The sequence below is a fragment of the Stegastes partitus genome, unplaced genomic scaffold (assembly GCF_000690725.1).
Source record: "Stegastes partitus isolate 25-593 unplaced genomic scaffold, Stegastes_partitus-1.0.2 Scaffold173, whole genome shotgun sequence".
NCBI classification, from domain to species: Eukaryota; Metazoa; Chordata; class Actinopteri; family Pomacentridae; genus Stegastes; species Stegastes partitus.
The window spans coordinates 101306-121846 of NW_007577904.1; the positions used below are offsets into that span (position 1 = coordinate 101306).

Genomic DNA, 20541 nt, shown 5'->3' on the forward strand with positions numbered 1-20541 from the left:
TAAAATCCAACTACAGCTTTATGATCATCCCAAAGAGGAAGATTTGCGAGTTTTTCACCAGATAAATGAGTTTTCTCCCTCCAGAGAAAACACAAACAATAGGATTGAGTTCACTGGAAAAACTACATCTGGATCGCTTTTTAAAAAAACACAAACACTTGAGAAAAATCTGAAGAAGTTAATACTGGTACCGTCCTTTCTTGCCTCCGTGTCCTCCATATCCACCATGTCCTCCATAATCTCCATGTCTATTGTGTCCTCCTTGGTTCCATCCTCCACCACCTCCTCCTCCTCCTCCTCCTCTCCAACCACCTCCACCACCTCGTCCTCCTTGTCCCCATCCTCCTCGTCCTGAACCACCTCGTCCTCCCCATCCACCTCCTCCTCCACCATCTTGTCTTTTCTGCCAGGGCGGCATCTCAGGAGGCGGCGCTTGTATCTCTGACGGACGTCCTCCCCGGTCCGGTACTCTTCCCATCAGGATCTGTGGAGAAGAGAAACATGTTGTCTATGAAGAAAACTATCAAATTAAGGTCTTTCATTTGAACTTTTCAGAATCAGAATCAGAAATACTTTATTGACCTCTGAGGGGAAACGCTTATGTCACAGTTGCTCTCATTTAACGTCTTAGAAATATAAACAGTACAAAAAATATACAGATAAACATAAGTAAGAAAATATATCCTAAAAATATAAACACAAGTAGAAAAAGTACAAGCATAAAATGTAAAATGTGCATTTTTAAAAAAAGATATAATGTATGTCCTCATGTAAACAATGGCTTGGCTGATTGAAAAAGTATTTATATATAAGCAAAAGCAAAACTCTCTCCATCAACATGTAAGAAAGGGAACAGCTTAATAAAGTTGCTAACAATAAATAGTCAAACAAGATCAATAAGAAGCTAAAAGTAGCAAAAAGTAGTAACAGGCTGCATGCACGGTGACGCACACACACTCAAGGTTTAGTGTGATTTTATTTGTTTACTGCACCTTGTTGACAGCACAGGCAGTCTTTTCTCTGCTGGAGCCACTGCTGGTTTTCACCACGTTGCAGATGTCCTCTCTGGCAGCCAGAAGCTCAGCCATGTCCACTGTGGACTGTGGCCTCAGAGAGTGTCTCTTTGGCTGGTAGGCTCTGGCCATGCTGTCCACCCTCACCTTCAGGCAAAATAAATAAATAAAAAATGCAAAATGTTAAAATTTTCCAGGCATGATTACAACTCGGGGTTCTTATCAGGCTGTTTCACAACTATTACACACCCAAAAGCTTCTACCACAAGTTGCACACTCTTCAGTTTAGTGAGACAATACAACAGTTTGTCGATCACACGGACATACCTTTGCTCGGTCTGACCACCCAAATGACTGAACCGTGACGTCCAGGCGTTTGATCAGCATCCTGCGGCGACACTCGTACTCTGACGACAGAGCTGTGTTCATGTTCTGCAGCTTCTCCTGCAAACACAAGCAAGCACGGAGTGTTAGAAATCTATACCAATCATGACACAAAGCAGCTGCAGATATACAAACTGATACGGATTCGTAGATGCTCAGACATTTAGATGTTCATCTACGTACCCACTGTTCACTGCTGAGAGGCTTCTTCAGCACTGGGTTTCCAATGGAGGCGTTAGGAAGATCTGCAAGTAGTTTTTCAACCTACAGTGACACAGATGGTATGAATTTGACAGAGCGTACATGCTTTAATACACCACTTTGTGCTGTCTTTTATTATTTAGAATCCTTTAATGTGAGCTTTCAAAACTAAACAACTAAAATGATGAATGGATTCTCTTATTTTACAATTATTCTTATTTACAAACATCCACGTGACTAAGAGTGAAGTGCATTGGTAATTAAACTGCAAAAACTGCGTAAACGAGTGGAGGGTCTCCTTAAGTTTAAGAATCAAGACATTCGTTAAATGTTACAAACTTGTGCAGATGGTATGTTTCACATTAAAGAATGGTATTTATGGAAAAGATCTTTTTAATGCCTTAAAATGTATTTATACAGTTGTTGTACATTTGAGTGCTGTGTTGATATACTTTTGCCGCAATATGTTCAAATCAGAATGTACGGTGGAGTTTTACTGACTAATTCATTGGCATGTGACGGATCAGATCCTCGACCAAAACCTCACAGGACGAGTTATGAACAGCCTCACCTTGTTTTGCACTTCAGAGAAAACTTCTCCTGCGTCCTGTCCTCGGGGTTCTGACAGTTTGAGTGTTTCGCAGATCACGTGAAGCTCTTCACATGCTGGACTCTTGTCTTGTTTCTCACAGACTCGCTTGCTCCTCACAATCTGAGCCGCCTGGAGCTCAGAGCTCAGAAACACTACGAAACAGGAAAAACAAAAACCAGAAAAATCTCATTCTAAAGTTCCACACAGAGAGTTTGTAGCACAATGACTGGACTAATCGGACTGACTACGTACAGACGAACTTGAGATGCTCTTTTGTACTTCGCACACTGCCCTTGAGAATCCCTGAGACCACTTCTTCATAAGGACAGTGCAACTCCTTCAGCAAACCGCTCATCTCCACCTGGAGACTGTCCATGTCCTCTACGGAACAGAGAAAGAAAAAGGTTGAACGTGGAACAAAGATTAGACACAGTTTGTAGATTGAGATTTGAGTGCATGTGGCCCACCTGGTCCTGAAGCGATGCTCTCCTCCAGGTCGCACAGCGGCTGCAGCCTGGATGACAGCCACCGGCAAAGGTCCACATACTCGGGGGAGGACAGGCCTCCGTCTGCGGCTCTGAGCAGCGCCTTCTCATCCAGCAGAGGGCCGTCATAGCTGAGAATAAAGATGCGCAGAGTAAGCTTCACATCCACCCAGGTGACAGACAGAGGTGCTGTATGAAGCAGCCACTTTCCTCTTTAAGAACACTGTTTTCATACTGGAAACATGCGAAGCTACACCGTTAGCTCAACATGCTAACAGTGAGCTAGCTTACCCGAGCTGCTCTAACGAGTCCAGAATGTCGCAGTCCATCGCTCAATCCGGGACGGCTTCTGTTCTTTTATTATTACTATTTTATTTAAAACATGACGACACATAAACACAAACAGCTTCAGCACCCATTCATTTCTCCGCCGCTCTCATGCCTTCGTTGTGTTCCGGTTCACTATATGAGCCGGAGGGAAACATGGCACTGTAGGAACGAGGGTTCCGCGACTATAGTTCCGCTCTAATAAAAACTACGAAAGTGAACCGGCTCGAGTTAAAGTTGAATTTTAGCTCCTGAAATCCCTGTAAGGTGTATTTAGGTATAAAACTCACATGCTTGTGTATGTGCTGTAAATGAATGGACTACTGTCGGCTGTTATCAGCTGATGTTAAATATAAATGATATATTAATACGGACAGTACACTGAAATAAAATATAAATGCTTCATGCTGATGATCTTGTTTTCTGACTTATAGAAACAGTAAGTTGTGAAATGTTTATCGTTCTTGTTAGAAAAAGGTTCAATTGAGCCAACTGTGTACATCTGATGACAAACTCTAAACCAATAACTTTTTAATAGTGATACCAGTGACTATGAAAGGCCACCTCATACAGATACATTCTGACTTATTGATGACATAATGTCTAAAATGTAAATAAAATAAAAAGCACCCAGAATGATGAAAAGTAATGAAGCACATTCAGTCAAGTTGTGTAACATTAAAGTGCTGCCTGTCTTTTAATGCATCAGTGATAATGATCCTCTTATATATAAGATTCTGACAAAGAAAAAGTCCTCCTAGATAATAACGACTACTTTTAGATTTGACATTTTGAACACAGGATTTTTAAGAATAAGAATTGATACTTTAAAAACAATAATCTCTTTGCCGTGGCTTGTACAGGTCCACATAGAATAAAAGCACTTGTAATCAGCAATATACACACAGGGTTGTTTGTAATGGCCTCTCCATAAATACATTCACACATTTAACCAATCCTCTCACTTCTCTGAAGCCTTTGGAGATGATTTATTTATTTATGGTTAAATTCTGATGAACCATAATCCTACAAACATATTTAACATGCAAAGACTACCAACTGGGGTCCCAACAATAAACTAGTATAAGAAACAATCAAAGTGAAATATTAACTCTTTCATTTTCAAAACATTAGAAGTCATGTAATTAGTGTCATCTTGGGGGAAAAAAATCATTATATTATAACAGTTACAACCATTTTAAAATGAGTTTTAGTCATTAAAAGCTCATTAACTTAGTACTTAGGTTCAAGTTGCCAAAAAAAAAACCCAGGACTGATGTTGTATGAAACCCTATTACAGAGAGAATCCAGATTTATTACAAAACACATGTTAAAGCTTTGAGAATTAATCTTTTGTTACATCCTGGTCATCTTCTGACTACATATCCATCAGACACATGACACACATTCATGGTATTATCTTACATAATAGAACACTAATATTTTATTTGAATGTCATAAACCATTTTAGCATGAAATTATATGTAGTATTTCAAAATGATTGTCAGAAGAGCAGCATGTAGGGTTTTCAGAGCAGCGTATTGAGGAAATCGGTGTCTGTTCCTCGTGTGTAAGACTTTCAATTAGTTTATTTTGAAATGGACATCAAATAGTTCCACCTAATTAAACTTCATGGGCGGAATTGGGTACTTTTGACTGAGATTCAATATGTTTGTATTTCTAAAAAGCACTAATTAAAACAGAAAACAATGATGTGAAGTCATCCTAAATAAAGTGTTTGGCGTTGTCATTGGAACAACAGAATAAAGCAGCTGTAAGATATGATAAAAATTCTACCTGAGGGGTCTGCAGGCTTCTCATATTCAGTCAGATGAAGGTTAAAGCAGCCTCGGCTTTTACACATCAGCACCAGTGATGAAAAATGGAAAATTAGCTGAAGATTTCAGGACTTACAGTCTTATAATTGTTTACTCTGGTGTGAACACCGACTGATCAACTCAAAGAAACACGATCAAGTCTACACAACAAAAGATTAAAACTCACCATTTTATTATGATAATGTTATTTGATATGTCAAATTACAAGTGTATGATGTAACATAAAAACAGTTACAAACATATGTATGCATATTTACATTATATATTTATGAAAAGTAACAAGCTACATCTGTATAAAGAAAATACAACTATGACATGAGTTATTGGTACTATAAATTTTACATCAGATACTTGGTATTCTCGAACCGTGATAAGAAATACCTAGACGTGTAGAAACCAATAAAACCAGAATGATAGATGTTAAAATTGTAAGATGGAAACTAGGATGGACGTGAGGCACTTTTTTGAGGTTGTCAGGATGTGAAAGCCGATGGCACTAAGAAACTTAAGGGGGGGAGAAAAAAAAGATGCACAGGAAAAGAAATATGCACAAAGAGAGAGAGAGTGAAAGGAAGAAAGAAAGAAAGAAAACAGGCAGTGTTTACAGAATAGTTAAGAGTAGTACCATTTATACTGCAAGTTTCAAAACACAAATGTCTTCCACTATTTAGAACTAATCACATAAATGTTACATCAAGCGCTGTAAGATGAAAAAAAAGCTTACATATAGTATCATCAGTGCACCAAAGCATTGGAGAATTGAAACATAACCACTCAACTGCTGTGAAAAGTAACCTTTTAAAACAATACACTGAAGAGAAACAGGTTTATATAGCTTTTTTCTTTTTTTAATCTACACAATGTCAAGAATGTACACTTGTATGCATTCCCAAAGATATGCACAATTTCCAAGATTGAAAGAGGATAAAAGACTAGCAGCAAAGTGGTTAAAACTGAAGTCTTATATAATGCAGGTCAAAAAAATATATATATTAAAGCGGACAGACACATGTTGCATATATAATACAGTACATGACAGGAAGTTGCACTGTGCTGGTTAATGCAGAATGAGAAGTGTTATTTCAGCATTCTCTACACTTTGTATAAATGCACGTCCTACATTTTGCTTCTCAGCCAGCAAGTTTTAATCAGGTTCATCTTGCAATAATGCAGGGCCATCCGATTACAATGGGAGAATATGACAACCAACCAAAACATTTGGTTACACACCAACCCCGCACGCACACCGCCAGCAACCTGGAAACTGACATACATACAGTACGCTGACACACACTCGTGGGCACACAAGAGAACGCACATATATAGAAACACTCACGCACCCACACACATGCACAAGTGTCCACTTCATCACGCAGAGCAATCGAACATTTAAAAACTGACTGTCGCTGTTATATGCTGTTGGAGAGTTAGGATTTAACAGTCGTTCATAGCTGATTTTCTCTGTCAACACAATAAAATTAGTGATTGTATCTAGCAGCTTTTATATGTATGTATGTATATATTTATATATCAAACTTTAGAAACAAGTGGACTGCCACTACTGTACCGTGTTAGCACTATCCTTCCTTCTACCGTACAAAACTAGAGAGAAACTCTATTAGAAGCTCAATAGTCATTTCCATCACAAACGCCCTCTACTTTTCAATGTGAAATAATACTAAAAGGTGACCTATGTACAAAATGCTGTCATTTGAAGCTACAGTATATGCTGACAGCAACGATAAATACAGCTCTATCTTTAAAATTTCAAAGACAAAAAAAGCTGGGATTATTATCAGTACTTAAATATAGTGTTACGTATTTACAGGTGTTTGGAGTTTGGTACCAGGGCTTGGTTGTCTACCTATATAGAAGTTAAAGTGTCCTGTCCCGTCACTGACTCAGTCTGCAGAGAGGTCAATGTGTTTCCCACGTTACAAAGTTTGCATAGAAAGTAAAGGGAGCATTGGTCAGGGTGGAATTAGGAAAATGAATGTTCCTCCTGTACTCACATCGAGACTGAGGTGCCACGACACCTTTTTTTTTTTTTTTTTTAAACTTTTTAAACTTGGAGTGACAGGAGGTGAAAAAGATGCATATCTGTTAGTGACAGCATTTGGATGTTGTACCAAATCTGCTTTTAAAAACTGAGGTGTTTTACAGTTAGCACTAATTTAAAACAAGTCAATGCCTTAGTTAGGGAGCGTTTCAGTTATTGCAGCCAAACTGAACTGTTATTCCTGCAGGGACTTTGCTCTAATCCAAGTGTTATTCAGAATAACTGGAGTCAGTAATGGTTCACTAGAATTTTCTGCTCTTCTGGGAGGGTATTGTGGTATAACACAGTAAGACTCTGCAATAAACAGTCCACCTAGACCCCGTTTCCCAAAGCATTTTCATGGAGTAGTTTGACATTTGGGGAACTGCCCTTATTTGCGTTCTTAGCAGGAGTTAAATGAGCAGATTGATCCCACTCTTAGGTCTGTTTGTTAAATATGAAGCCGCAGATAGAAGCTGGCTAGCTTAGCTTAGCATACAGACTGGAAACGGAAGGAAACAGCTAGTCTGCTTCTGTAAAAGTAATCCATCTGGCATCACCTCTAGAGCTTGCTAATTATCACATTATAGCTTGTTTGTTTAATCGAGTGTAAAAGTGACACGTTTTACAGGGGGTGATGTGTGGGACTACTTTTTGGCCGGGCACCACGACTTCCTGGAGTCTCTCATGGTGACAACAGGACTCCAGGAACTCACAGTACCCATCCAAGAAATAGCTCCACACATAACCCCCTGTAAGTACACAAACTGTTGTTTTTTTCTCGCCCTTTTTTTTAATGAATTCAACAAAGGTAATATAGCATGCTAATTAATTAGCTTCAGGAGGCATTGGCACTGGGATTCGGTTCTGTCTGAACAGAGCCAGGCTAGCTCCTTTTTCACCTTCTGCCGTCAGCTTTCATATTTAGCGTACAGACACGAGTGGAATCAATCTTCTTCGTCTACCTCGGCAAGAAAGCCAATAAGTGTGTTTCATTTCTGTGTTCACTTAGAAGCCAACAGTCAAGACACTTTGAGAAACAAGACGCTGGAAGTACTGTTATGAGTCAAAACCTTAATTGCACAGTCAGTGCTGACGTTACATGACATGAAACCACCTGTGCATAAGAAGACCTATGCACACACACACACNGTTTGGTCTCAACCAATGTTGATCCCAAATTATCTGTTAATGAAAGGAATTTACAGATTCAGCCTAAAACCTTCTGATCTGTTCACAGACTGATTCCAATAATATCAAACATGTTTGATATTTAGGAAACTGGTTACGATTATCACACTACCAGTGGACACTGTTACCAAGCAACGGTAAAACTTCAAGCCCTTGAGGCTAATTTTAGCAACACATTTTGAACTGTCAGTTTTAAAATACACACATACAAAGTAAGTACAGAGCCAGGCTAGCTGGCTTTATGCTAAGCTAAGCTAACCAATTGCTGGATGTTGAGATGAAAGTGGTATCAATCTTCTCATCTAAATCTCAGCCCAAAAAAAGCCAATAAGCACATTTGCCAAAATGCCATACTTTTGACTACTCTTCCTCCCAGCTTCCAAGATGCTTTATAGAGAACCATCAAGTCACAGAGAGTGAGTGAGGTTGTAAGAGTCAACTGGCCAACAAAACCAATGTGTACAAAACTGATAAGAGAAAACTTCCTGCCAGTGCTAAATTAGATGCGGATGTTTTCCTGTGGCATTCGAAAGAAAAAAAAATATAACACACACACACACACACACACACACACACACATAACATCTGTATGTTTGTTTTTTTATATATATATATGTAGCTAAGATACTCAGCATCCCTAAAACAACGCATTCATTCATTCAGGGCCTGTTAAATGAAGACACATGGAAGGAGTGGACTAATTTTTGAGGAACAATGTAATACTACATTTACACAGCATATGCAGGGAACATAAAGATAACAAAAATAAACAAAAGGATTCATGGGACAAACATAGAAATTTGGAGAGGGTGCTGCAACCAAAGCTTGGAGAGCAGTGCTTTAAGGAGGGGTTTCCTCCATGCCAAACGAGATGTTAAATTAGTTCAATTTATGTACAGATGAATTGCAAAATCTGAGGGTTTCTCATCTAAAGAATAGCCTAATTTAAGTGCCTCATTATTTCACCAAGGAGCACTGTAACCCCTTACGTCACCAAAGCAAAACTTGCTGGTTGAGCAACATTTCAACCTTTGATTCAAAACTAATTAGAAAAATGAGCAGGAAAAATAACAATGAAGAAACAAAAACATCAATTTCACTACAGCAGTAAATAACTGGACTAAAACTGAGATTCACTGAAGTAAATGAAATTGTCCTGTATTGGTTTCAATTCAAATGGTTCAAGAGGTTCTAATAATGCTGTTTTCTTGAGGTGGTAATATTGTTTTTGGGGAACTCGTCATGGTAAAGTCATTACCATTTTCCCTTCTAATCATGGAATCGATCCCTTTATTTTGGAATGCAGTCAAATGGTCTAAAATCACCTCAGGAAGGCAAGATAATAACTTTAAACATATTTTAAATCAAATTTAAAAGCTATGTCAAACTGTACCTTTAAAAACAAGCTGTTACTATTTGATTTTTCTTAAAAACATTTGATGGAAAGGAAATCAATTGGCCATACATCCTCCACAGCAACATCTCTCAAATTTTAAGATTACACTAAACATGGTGGTTTATACACCACAAGAATTTGAGAGGGTTACCTTTACTCAGGGTGAATATCATTTCTAGTGCACTTTTCTCTGTCTAGTAATTACATTGTCAGCAAATGCTTAAGCCATGAAGGAAAGGCCACTGTTACCCAACTGCAAATTCACAAAAAAAGCAAGAACATATCCCTTTTAGCATACTCAAACAGCAAGAACTTTTTTTCTCAACGCAGAATAGTTGTGTTTTCTTTTTTGTCATTAAGTTGTCACTCTCTGTACAAAAGACAATTTTCCTTCATAAAGTTACACATTACTTGTACTAGAGTTCTGATATTTGTGGCCTGGCTTTGTCGATGTATGAGTGTGAATGTGAGAGAGGTGTGTGTGTGTGTGTACAGGTGTGTGTAGTAACATCTCCAAGTCTGTTAATCATGACGTCTCCTCCTTCTCTTCTCCTCAGATTAAGCTCCTGAACTTAGCTTGATGCTCAGAGCCCCCACAAAGCATATGGTTTGTCCTCCACTGCTGCTTGTCGGCGACAAACACAAACTGAAATCTCCAAAAGCCCTCAGAGCTGGGGATCAACAACATATCACCCCGTCTGAGAGGGGAATGAAAAAAGGATGCCGGCTTTTAATTTTCCGCTTTTATTCACTTCCTTTGTTAGCTAGCTTTGAGGGTGTCCCAGTGTCCGGCGTCGGGTCACCCCGCAGCCTTGTGCTTGCCCCCACAGCAGCGGCAGGCCTCGCCACAGTGGTGGCAGGCGCGCAGAGGCAGGTAGCAGCACATGCAGGGCGCAATGAAGGAGAGCGCCACCAGGGCCAGCCAGCGCAGACAGAACTGCTCGTCAGATGTGTCACATGAGCAGGGGTCTGAGAAGTCACCCTCCGAGTCAGACATGCAGTGATACAGCATGCTCTCGGCACATAGCATGCAGCTGACTTTGTAGATGCACTGCTTAATGGGGTCGGGGGCGTCCTGGCACTGCCCCCGCCAGTTGTCTTCGTGGTTGAACATCTCCCGACAGTAGATGCAGCGCGAACGCTCACCGTCCTCTCGTCGCCGACGGCCCTTCTTAGACTTCAGCAGGGGCGACGGCTGAGTCTTGATGGCTGTGTCCTTGCCCAGCCCCAGCCCCATACCTGTTCCAATGCCCATACCAGGGCCAGAGTGGGAGTCCCCACCGGGGCCATCGGGGAAGAGGTACTCGCACTTCTTACTGTCCAGTTTGTGAAAGCCGGTGGGGAAGTCCAGGTCCTCACGGTCGGCCTCTTGTTTCCACATGACAGGGTGGCGGTAGTCCTCGTACCCGCGGATGAACACGTCTTTGCGTGGGTTGATGCGAACAATCTCCTCTTCGTCCATGCGAAAACTGACACGGCGAGTCGACTTAAAGGAGAAAGGAGAAAAACCGGGAATTAGCTTGATTGCTCAACAACAAAGCAATACTTTGTGGTCGTACCTACACACACAAAAAAAGGATTTTATTGAAAAACATGCATCTCACAAGCTATATATGTTTGGTTGTGTGGAGGAGAGGCAGACCTGTGGAGGCAGGTAGCGGCGGTTGCTGGGGGGGAACTCGTCGAAGGGCTGGGCGCGGACGTAGCAGCCCCTGAATGGCTCGGTGGAGACAACATTGTTCAGTGGTGAGAAGGGCTCTTTCATTGGGGTGCAGATGGAGGGAGGCTCATCACACACCTGGAGACACACAGAATCAGGTAAGTATGCAAAATAGCCCTGATCATATTTGAAGGAAACATTAAACCATCTAGAAATCAAGAAACTCTTGGGACACATCAAAGGAAAATCACACATGTGTACAATCAAACAGCTGATTAAGCTATTACTTAATTGAGAAAAGTAATGGTTTTAAACCCTAAAGATATGACAATACTTTTAAGGTTTTTGTTAAACCGTCACAGCATCTAGAAACAAATTAAAGATAGCTGTTCAGCCTCTAGGTACCATGAAACGTTTCTGTGAATTCAGATATAAAAGCATATAAACAGTGTGAATACACAAGAGTTTCAGCCCAAAACATTTGTCAATCGCACATTCTGCATTACTATTTCAATGTCAAAACCACTAACGGTTAATCAATTCAGTTTTCATGACCACAACAGCTTTGACTCAGGGTGTGTAGGCTGTGTGTGTTCTACTTTAACCACCAGGGGGCATCCTGCACCCACGCTTGGCCAAATGACTGCTGTGTGGTGATGACTCAAGGCCCTTCTGTTAAGAACTCTGAGTTCCCATCAGCCTTGCATGTGTTCCCACAAACATTTTAACTGATGCAAAATCTACAGACATGGATGGACCTAAAAAAAAAAAAAAGGGCTCTTGAAAAATGGAAATAAAAAAAGAGAGAAAATCGTTGGAAACCAAGCAAGACAAAGTGAATGTATGCAAACATTCCTTCCACCTCGCGCCAACTAATGTCATAATTACAAGAGAAAAGCTCACTGTTGACATCAATCACGATGAGATGTCTATAAATAACATCTTGTGAATGCCACAGATGGCATCAAATAAAGAGAAAATATTTCTACACATCTACAGAAATGAAATAAATAGAAAAAAATCCAAGAGAAATGGCCTGATACTTCAGTGCTCATAGCAACAAAATCGAAAGCAATGGCGATTTCATGATTCATGCGTGCAGAGGTGATGAGAGATGGAGGAGGATAGTCATTTATTACATTAAGAGCCTTGTGATGTTTTGTGCGGTATTATTTCAGTGCAACCGTCTTCACAACTTCCAGTTAGTTCATGTGCTGAACACGACAAGCATGAAAACTACATGAAAATAACTAGAACTGGTGTTGATTGAATCCAAAGCATAGTGTGCTGATGTGTAATTGTTTCTTAAACAATCAAATAATAGCACTTTTTATATTCATCTAAAAACTAAGGTCTGAAAATGATCCAAATAAACTGGTTATTTCTCTCTTTAAGTCCCACTCAAAAACACACAAACACGGATGAGCACATGCTGAGGTATCTTCACACAAGTTCGATCCAACCATATTCAAGCCTTGTACACACTGGCTAACTGTCCCTCTTTTCCCACACACATCCCGACCTCATCAAGGCAGGGTTAGTCCTCCTCTCTTCTCCTTCTCCCACCCTCTCTCCCTCTCTCTTCTCTGCGTGTGGAGGAGGCTGCTGGCTCTGGTTAGTCAGTGCCGTGTGTAAAGTAGCCCACGCCAGTGCTTTAACGCACAGCGGAAATCTGGTTTGCTCCCAGCTGCTGCTACAGTAATTACTGTCCTGTGGTTGCTAAGAGATGCTTCCTTTGACTTCTTTTTTTTCCCTCTCTTTCTCTTCTTCCCCCCTCTCTGTCTTACACCCCCCACCCCAGACTGCTAACACATGGTGTGTGTATGTGTGCGACTTTGCTCCTTCTTTGCCTCCAAACATACCAAGTGGTGTAACACACATCCACAGCGTCTGCAGGGGAATGTGAGGAATAGAACACAGTGGAGGGAGAGGGAAGAGAAAGAACAGAACAGGAAAAAATGAGATTGTGTTGTATTCATGTGTGCGTCTGTGTGTGAGAGAAAGAAAGGGAGAAACAGAGAGAGCGCGAGAGGCCAAAGAGTCTGCCGAGGGAATGTCATAAACCAGCTCCAGCTGGAGAAATGCAGCACAGAACTTAAAAAGCCAGATGACAGCTGTGTGTGTATGTGAGAGAAAGAGAGAAAGGAGGCGAGGGGTGGAGAGGTGGGGGGCGAAATGGGAAACAGACTTGGGCTTCCTTTTAAAGCGCTTGCCTAAGCCCCACCATTCAAAGGCATGCGTGGGGGCCAATCTGGAGCTGATCTGACCCTAGAGATGTGGCGGGGTGAGGGAGGAGAGGAGAGGAGAGGAGAGGAGAGGAGAGGAGAGGGAATGGAGGTGGTGGGAGCCAGGGGCAACCTGGCTCCACACCAACATCAGGGATCCGTGCACTTCCGCCCTCAAAGGCACAGGGGTTCAGGACAGGGAAAGCTGGGGTCGGCCCACATACTAAAAACCTTGCTCAACGCACCAGCACTCTGCATTATTGAAAAGACTGGAGAAGCAAAAATGATGTGCACGCTGGGATATTTGAATACAAACATAAAATGGTTTGCATGTGTATAAATATTCCTAACACTCTAGAAATCACGAGTGGTGCTTATTTCTGGATCTTGCCAACCTAAAAAGAAAAAAAGAAGTACAGCCAAGTCATGTATCCCTTAAAAGAACAATTTGACATTTAGATAAATGAGATAACTTGCTTTCTTCCCAACAGTGAGATGAGAAGATTAATATTACTTTCGTATTGGGATGCCAAACACTAAGTTACAGCTAGCACCCCATTAGCTTTCTTTAGCATCATAACATGCAACAGAAGAAAATGGCTAGCTCGCCCTTGTTCATCAGTGTTAGCAAACTCTAGGCTGGACACTCATGTTCCTGGAGTTTTGGGCCGGTTTACTCCTTCAATCCTTCTGACAACTGGAGGAGAAATCTGGTCTGAGAGTTTGGTCTCAACCAATGTTGATCCCAAATTATCTGTTAATGAAAGGAATTTACAGATTCAGCCTAAAACCTTCTGATCTGTTCACAGACTGATTCCAATAATATCAAACATGTTTGATATTTAGGAAACTGGTTACGATTATCACACTACCAGTGGACACTGTTACCAAGCAACGGTAAAACTTCAAGCCCTTGAGGCTAATTTTAGCAACAGATTTTGAACTGTCAGTTTTAAAATACACACATACAAAGTAAGTACAGAGCCAGGCTAGCTGGCTTTATGCTAAGCTAAGCTAACCAATTGCTGGATGTTGAGATGAAAGTGGTATCAATCTTCTCATCTAAATCTCAGCCCAAAAAAAGCCAATAAGCACATTTGCCAAAATGCCATACTTTTGACTACTCTTCCTCCCAGCTTCCAAGATGCTTTATAGAGAACCATCAAGTCACAGAGAGTGAGTGAGGTTGTAAGAGTCAACTGGCCAACAAAACCAATGTGTACAAAACTGATAAGAGAAAACTTCCTGCCAGTGCTAAATTAGATGCGGATGTTTTCCTGTGGCATTCGAAAGAAAAAAAAATATAACACACACACACACACACACACACACACACACACACACACTTTACTTTGTACTTGCGGAAGGACTGTGGCGTAGAGCATAATTCCTGGCAATGGGTCATCACAGCTGAGTAGGGTGTTGTGCAACCACTTTTCTTTATGGGTAAAATATGTTGCATGTGTATAGTGAGTGAGTGTGTGTGTGTGTGTGTGTGTGTGTGTTGTGAGTGTATTTTTGAGTGTGAGGAAGAATGTGGTGAGCCTGTGAAGGGCATACATGTGGGTGCTTAGCCTCAGTGGGCAGGATGTGGGTGGAGAAGACCATCTTCAATGCATATACAGCGACGCACGCACACTAGCGCATGAACAAATCTGCTCACACATACAACAATGTAAACTAACATGAATTCCAGTACATTTTAATACCAAAAGACTCTCAGAGATGTTTGAGTCCAGTCAAGGATTTAAACAAGGCTTGATGATGACCTCCCATACTGATGTGACTCTGGTATGTCACAACTACTACAGGCAGATCTGCTTCCAAAGGCCCCGCCAATAGCAAAAAACTAGGCCTGACAACACATGGTATGTTTTTTGTACACACTATGTATCTGTACAAACAGTGGTGTGACTCCATGATGAACCATCAAGCAGCTCAGCTAATGTCACACCTTGTTGTGTGGTGGTATTTGCTGGTTCTCTGGCTGCAGCACTTGCCTCTGGTTCACTTCTCTTTCTCTGTAGCCCAGGTCTCCGACCGCAACATTCGGATGCCAAATCACCATGGTGACACCCTCGGTGGCTCACTGAACCTTGTGAACACCCCCCTTCTACCCCTCTCTGGCTGCACCCCACCCCCCCACCCCCCCTGCCTAGCAACAGTGGTGCCATTGGATTTCCTGTATGTTCGGGCTGATTCCTTAAAGAGGAACTTCGCCACAGGAACAGGAACGCAGCTCTCCTTCTTTGGCTGCTCTTGTAGGCCCGGATCATCCAGTCAGAGGTTATGACAAGCCTCTGGAAAGCGCAATGAAGTCGTAGCTAGAAACTATTTTCACATGAGCTGCTTTACGATGTCAAAAATAAGGTCATAAGGACAGCGTGATGCAGTGTGGGGCATTTTCAATGAACAGAGTAGGCAAAAACTATAAACACCAATGCAATACAACGGCCCTGCAATAAATACTTGTTGAGGCTACTATTTTAGCTGTTTGCACATCGACTCAATTCTGTAGTACCGTTTGAGGTTGTACTATATTGTGACCAGAGTTGAATCAACGTGTGTTTCACCAAGGACTCATTTAATACAGTTCTGTGAGGTTGGATTGCTTCACAGTGCGTAGAGGTTTCTATATTTCTTGTCACTAGGTGTGCATTACAGCCCTTGCTTCCACTAACTTTTCACCTACTTTGCAATCATAAATAGAACAGGTGACTGACTTTCCTGTAAAAGTCCTGATATCTAAAACAAATTAACATGGGTGTGTTGGTTTGAACTATATAACTGCTGCCTTTCTTCCTTAAAGAGAACACGACATTCTTAACAGCACGCTGACAGTCAAAATCATAGATAGACAGATAGACAGACAGACAGACAGACAGACAGACAGACAGATAGACAGATAGACAGATAGACAGATAGACAGATAGACAGATAGATAGATAGATAGATAGATAGATAGATAGATGGACAGATGGACAGATGGACAGATGGACAGATAGATAGATAGATAGATCTTTATTGACCCTTTGGTAGAACCTCAGGGAAATTATTGTCCTAGCAACAACAACACAACATTAGTAATAATAATATAGTAATAATAATAATAATGATGGATATAGTAACAAAATTGCCAAAGTGCCTAAATATTCCACACAGTCCGGTGATAGAGCATGAGGCTCTCTCTCACCCCAATGTCCTCACTCCTCACCCCTCGCTCCCCACCTCTCCCCGCTTGCCGCTCCTCCCCCTCCCTAGGATTATATATGTATATGAGAACAGTGCAAACGTTTAATATAATGTCAGCAGGGAGGTGACAGCTTGTCCAGAATTTAACTTGCAGCATTTAACAACAACCCTAAACATGTACCCAGTGGAATAAAGAGCCATCTTTAAAGACAAGAGGAACAAGGAGTCCTGCAACAGATGGAAAGCTGTCAAGAAGACAGTCTGGGACTACACACAAACAGAAGCAACTCAGACAGCCTCAATGCACAGAAGAACTGTAGCAAGTTCTCCAAGATATTTGGATCAACCTGTTAAGTACCTTGAAAAATGTGCACAAATGTACTTAGGAGAACTGTTGCTGTTTTAAAGGCGAACGGTGGTCACAGTTTGATGAAGTATGTTTCCTCAGGTTGGAGAAGATCAAAATCACAATGCACATGAATCCACCTGTTAACAACCAGCCCCTCAGGCAATATTATACCAACATCAATCCAAACAAGACTGACAGCTAGTACGTTGGATTCATAGAGACAGCTACGCTTGCTCTATCACATTTGCTGGCCAGCACCCAGCTTCACCTCAGGGTCTGGCTGGCACTGGTTAAACACCTGTAAATCTCTAAGAACAACTGTTAGAAAACAAAGGCAGTTGTCAGCACCTGGCTGGGACGCATCAAGCCTCAAGCACATGGCTCAAGTTCTAGCCATGACCTGCCTTCTCTTTAAAAGTGGGACAAAAAATGGAAGAACTTCACTCCTCAAAGTCAGTAAAACAAACTTGTGTATGGTGTGAAAATCGCACATTTACTTCATACAACATTTGTTATCCACAAATTCTTAACTGTGCTCTCACTTACCGGTAGTCCATCCTCAGGAGTATCCCCTTCTCCAAACGGCCGACAACCTGGAAGAGACGGGGAACATAAATAAGAAAAATATTTCAAGACTGTCTTGATCATTTCATGTACTTAAATCAAGACAGAGATAATAGGTTTTGGACATTACAAAATCTGTACAATAGCATATAATCACTGCAGTATTTTAGTGTCTTAGATATATACATTTGATTCCCAAAAGAATGGAAAGACTTGTTTATGGAACTTTACCACTAGAGGGCAAAAAACTCATAGAACTCCAGTATCCAGTACATTCACCAACTTCCTTGTACAAATGCATGCAACCAACAACAGCTACATATCTCAGAATGTGTGTTTTTCACACACACACACACACACACACACACACATATATATATACACACACATATAACGGTTCCACTGTCAATGGATGCCATCTCCACTGCTAAGCATATTTGAGATTTACATGGCTGATTCTTGTCAGGCCAGAATAGGTCAAGACTTCTGCTTTCCTCTGCCTGTCGCCTAATGGGGAAATGAAAGCTGCTTTGTGTTAGTGGGGCACACAGAAGTTAATGAAATATGTATGCCTAGAATAATGTAACCCCGACCTCGGCTAAAATGCCATGTGCCATTTCCGCATCCAAAACACCTCGCTTGTTGATGCTGGAGTCACAGATTATGTTTCAGGTATCAGGCTGACCATGCTACCGCTTTTCATTACCATAAGAATTATTACCTTAACTGTTATTAAGGTTATTATTATTAAACATTATTACCATAACTGGTTCTGTGGATGGTGTTATTGAAGACAGACACTAATTTTACTAATATTTTTACACAAAATCAAGTTTGTTGATCTGTTTTAGTAACGCACGGTGAAAATGTTCACATTCACAACATGTTTATATGATTTAATATATTCAAATGTATGTACTGTTGCTTTTAATTGTTTTCATTAATGTCAGCAATGTGAATTCAGTCAAGATGTTTGGTTTGCATTAAGATGTAGGTGAAAAAAGTGCCACTTTCTCAGCAAAGGGTTAGATTATACAGCTCCTTAAGTATTGAGGTTTGTACCGAATTTTCATAAGATTGAGTGCAAACTAGTGCACATGTACGAACTGTTTGCTCTCACTGTCGTTCCTGAAACAAATGACACTAAGCCAGATTGCAATGTCAGTCAAACTATTCTGAAACTGTAGCCTGTAATATAGGCATTGCTGTCATTTGTTCCAATCTACGATCTCATTTTTTATGTAACTTTGCCATAAGTGGTTGAAGATGTAATGAAATCCAAGCACAAAGGCAAAAAATACAAAAGAAAAAAACATCTAATTTAACATAAAAATGAACAAACCACCAGTTAGCCACCAGCTATCTGCCTCCAGAAATAGCAGACATATACTGGTATGTGCTTCAAGTTCAACAGCAATGTGGCTGATAAACAACATTTTGGGGGAATAGTTTAAGAATAAATTGGATTTCAATGTGTTTAATTACATAAAGGATGCTGGCTTAGGTCAGAATTATGTGTGGTATGCTCGATCACTTCCAGCTACATCTGTACACATGGTCAAGATTTAAATAAAATACTATTTACTAAACTAAGCTAAATCTAAACCAATATTGTAGTTCTAGCCAGCTTCAGTTACCACAAAACACAACAGCATCTCTGATGAAAGCAGCACTGGCCAGCATATTCAAAACAATGTTAAACAAAATTGATAGAAGAAAAAATTCTTGAGGCAATGCTGCAAACAGGGACAGAAGTATTTCCACTGGGATGAGTGGGAAACTGTTTGTACCTGGGGCATCAAGAGGTTCTTTTTATACTTTGGTTCTTTTAATTAGGATCACTGAGGCTTCATTTGAAGCACTGAGGCATCAGTCTTCCTGTCTGCATTCAGAGTGAGAATACAGCGATACATGGTAACGCTGTCTCTGTCACAGAGGACAGAAGAATTCACTGGGCTTGTGTTAGACACAGTCTGTCCATCAATCCGTCTGTCTGTCTCTGAAGCACATGGAGAAAGGTGTTCGTGTAGATGTGTGTGTATGCATTTCACCACAACTGAGAGAAAGAGGCCTCCTGCAGCACGACTCTGGCAGTGCTGGGCCGCAAAGCTGCCTGAGCCATGTGCCTGGCGTTGCCATGGCAACAGAGGACTGCAAGACTGATACGCACACGTGTGCACACATACACACAGGCAAAACATATTCTCTCTTGCTGCCTCTTCTCTCCCCACACACATTCACGCAGCAGTCCAGCAGCAAAACGATGCAACAGGAATACAAAAGAACTTGCCTGCCTGTGCCGAGGAAAGGCATTAATTCAATTCAATTCAGTTCAATTTTATTTATATTGCGCCACATCATAGCACAAGTCATCTCAGGGCACTTTATATAGTAAGGTCAAGACCTTACAATATTAGAGAGAGAAACCCAACAATTCTCCCTTGAGCAAGCACTTGGCGACGGTGGGGAGGAAAAAGTGCCTTTTAACAGGAAGAAACCTCAGACACTACCAGACTCAGGGTGGGCGACCGTCTGCCTCGACCGGTCAGGGTGAGAGGAGAGGAGAGATGAGCATTACACAATGTTGGCAGAACACAGAAGATACCAGGAGAGAGACAACAACAGAGGGAGGAGAGGATATGAGTGGAAAGACAGAAAGAGAGAGAACTCTAGGGAGTTGAAATCTACCATCACCTGCTGTAGCTGACATTCACGCAAAAGAGTTGAAGCTTTTACTTGCAGACCAAAACCTTACAGTCTTTGTGTGAGGTGAAGGTACATCATCACACTGCCCTGGTACTACAGATGTTCAGTCTTCTTTCCAAAGCACCCTATTACGTGAATGAGGACTGCAACCGCCTATGAGCATCCTTATTGATTTTACTGACAATTATATTCCTGATTGGTCCGTGGGAATTGTGAAAAATGACTCAGGTGACTTATCCAAAGTGTAAAATTCCAAAAGATCTTTCATATCATATAGGATAGGGAAACAAGCACATACGTGAGAAAGGCTATCTATCTTAAAAATAGGTAAGACATTATCAAAACTATGTGTGTTTGTCTCTCTGTGTAGCCCTGTGATT

General features: G+C 41.1%; 2 protein-coding genes across 3 annotated transcripts in view; both read right to left on the minus strand.

The window, feature by feature from the left end:
- Positions 1 to 3108, minus strand: fam98b (family with sequence similarity 98 member B). Its single transcript, XM_008279852.1, has 8 exons — positions 2967 to 3108; positions 2658 to 2806; positions 2443 to 2571; positions 2170 to 2342; positions 1581 to 1661; positions 1341 to 1457; positions 993 to 1160; positions 1 to 484 (listed from the first exon to the last, which is right to left on the minus strand). Exons 1-8 carry the CDS (start codon positions 3002 to 3004, stop codon positions 179 to 181), a joined length of 1161 nt encoding a protein of 386 aa, XP_008278074.1. The 5' UTR covers positions 3005 to 3108; the 3' UTR covers positions 1 to 178.
- A 5659-nt stretch (positions 3109 to 8767) lies between these two features.
- spred1 (sprouty related EVH1 domain containing 1) overlaps positions 8768 to 20541 on the minus strand; it is a 31886-nt gene continuing 20112 nt past the window's right edge. For both annotated transcript variants that reach the window (XM_008279853.1, XM_008279855.1), the window contains exons 4-6: positions 17438 to 17484; positions 11108 to 11263; positions 8768 to 10951 (exon numbers count right to left, since the gene is read on the minus strand). In XM_008279853.1, coding sequence (XP_008278075.1) covers positions 10265 to 10951; positions 11108 to 11263; positions 17438 to 17484 — 890 coding nt within the window. In that variant the 3' untranslated portion in view covers positions 8768 to 10264. The remainder of the gene's footprint in view (positions 10952 to 11107; positions 11264 to 17437; positions 17485 to 20541) is intronic.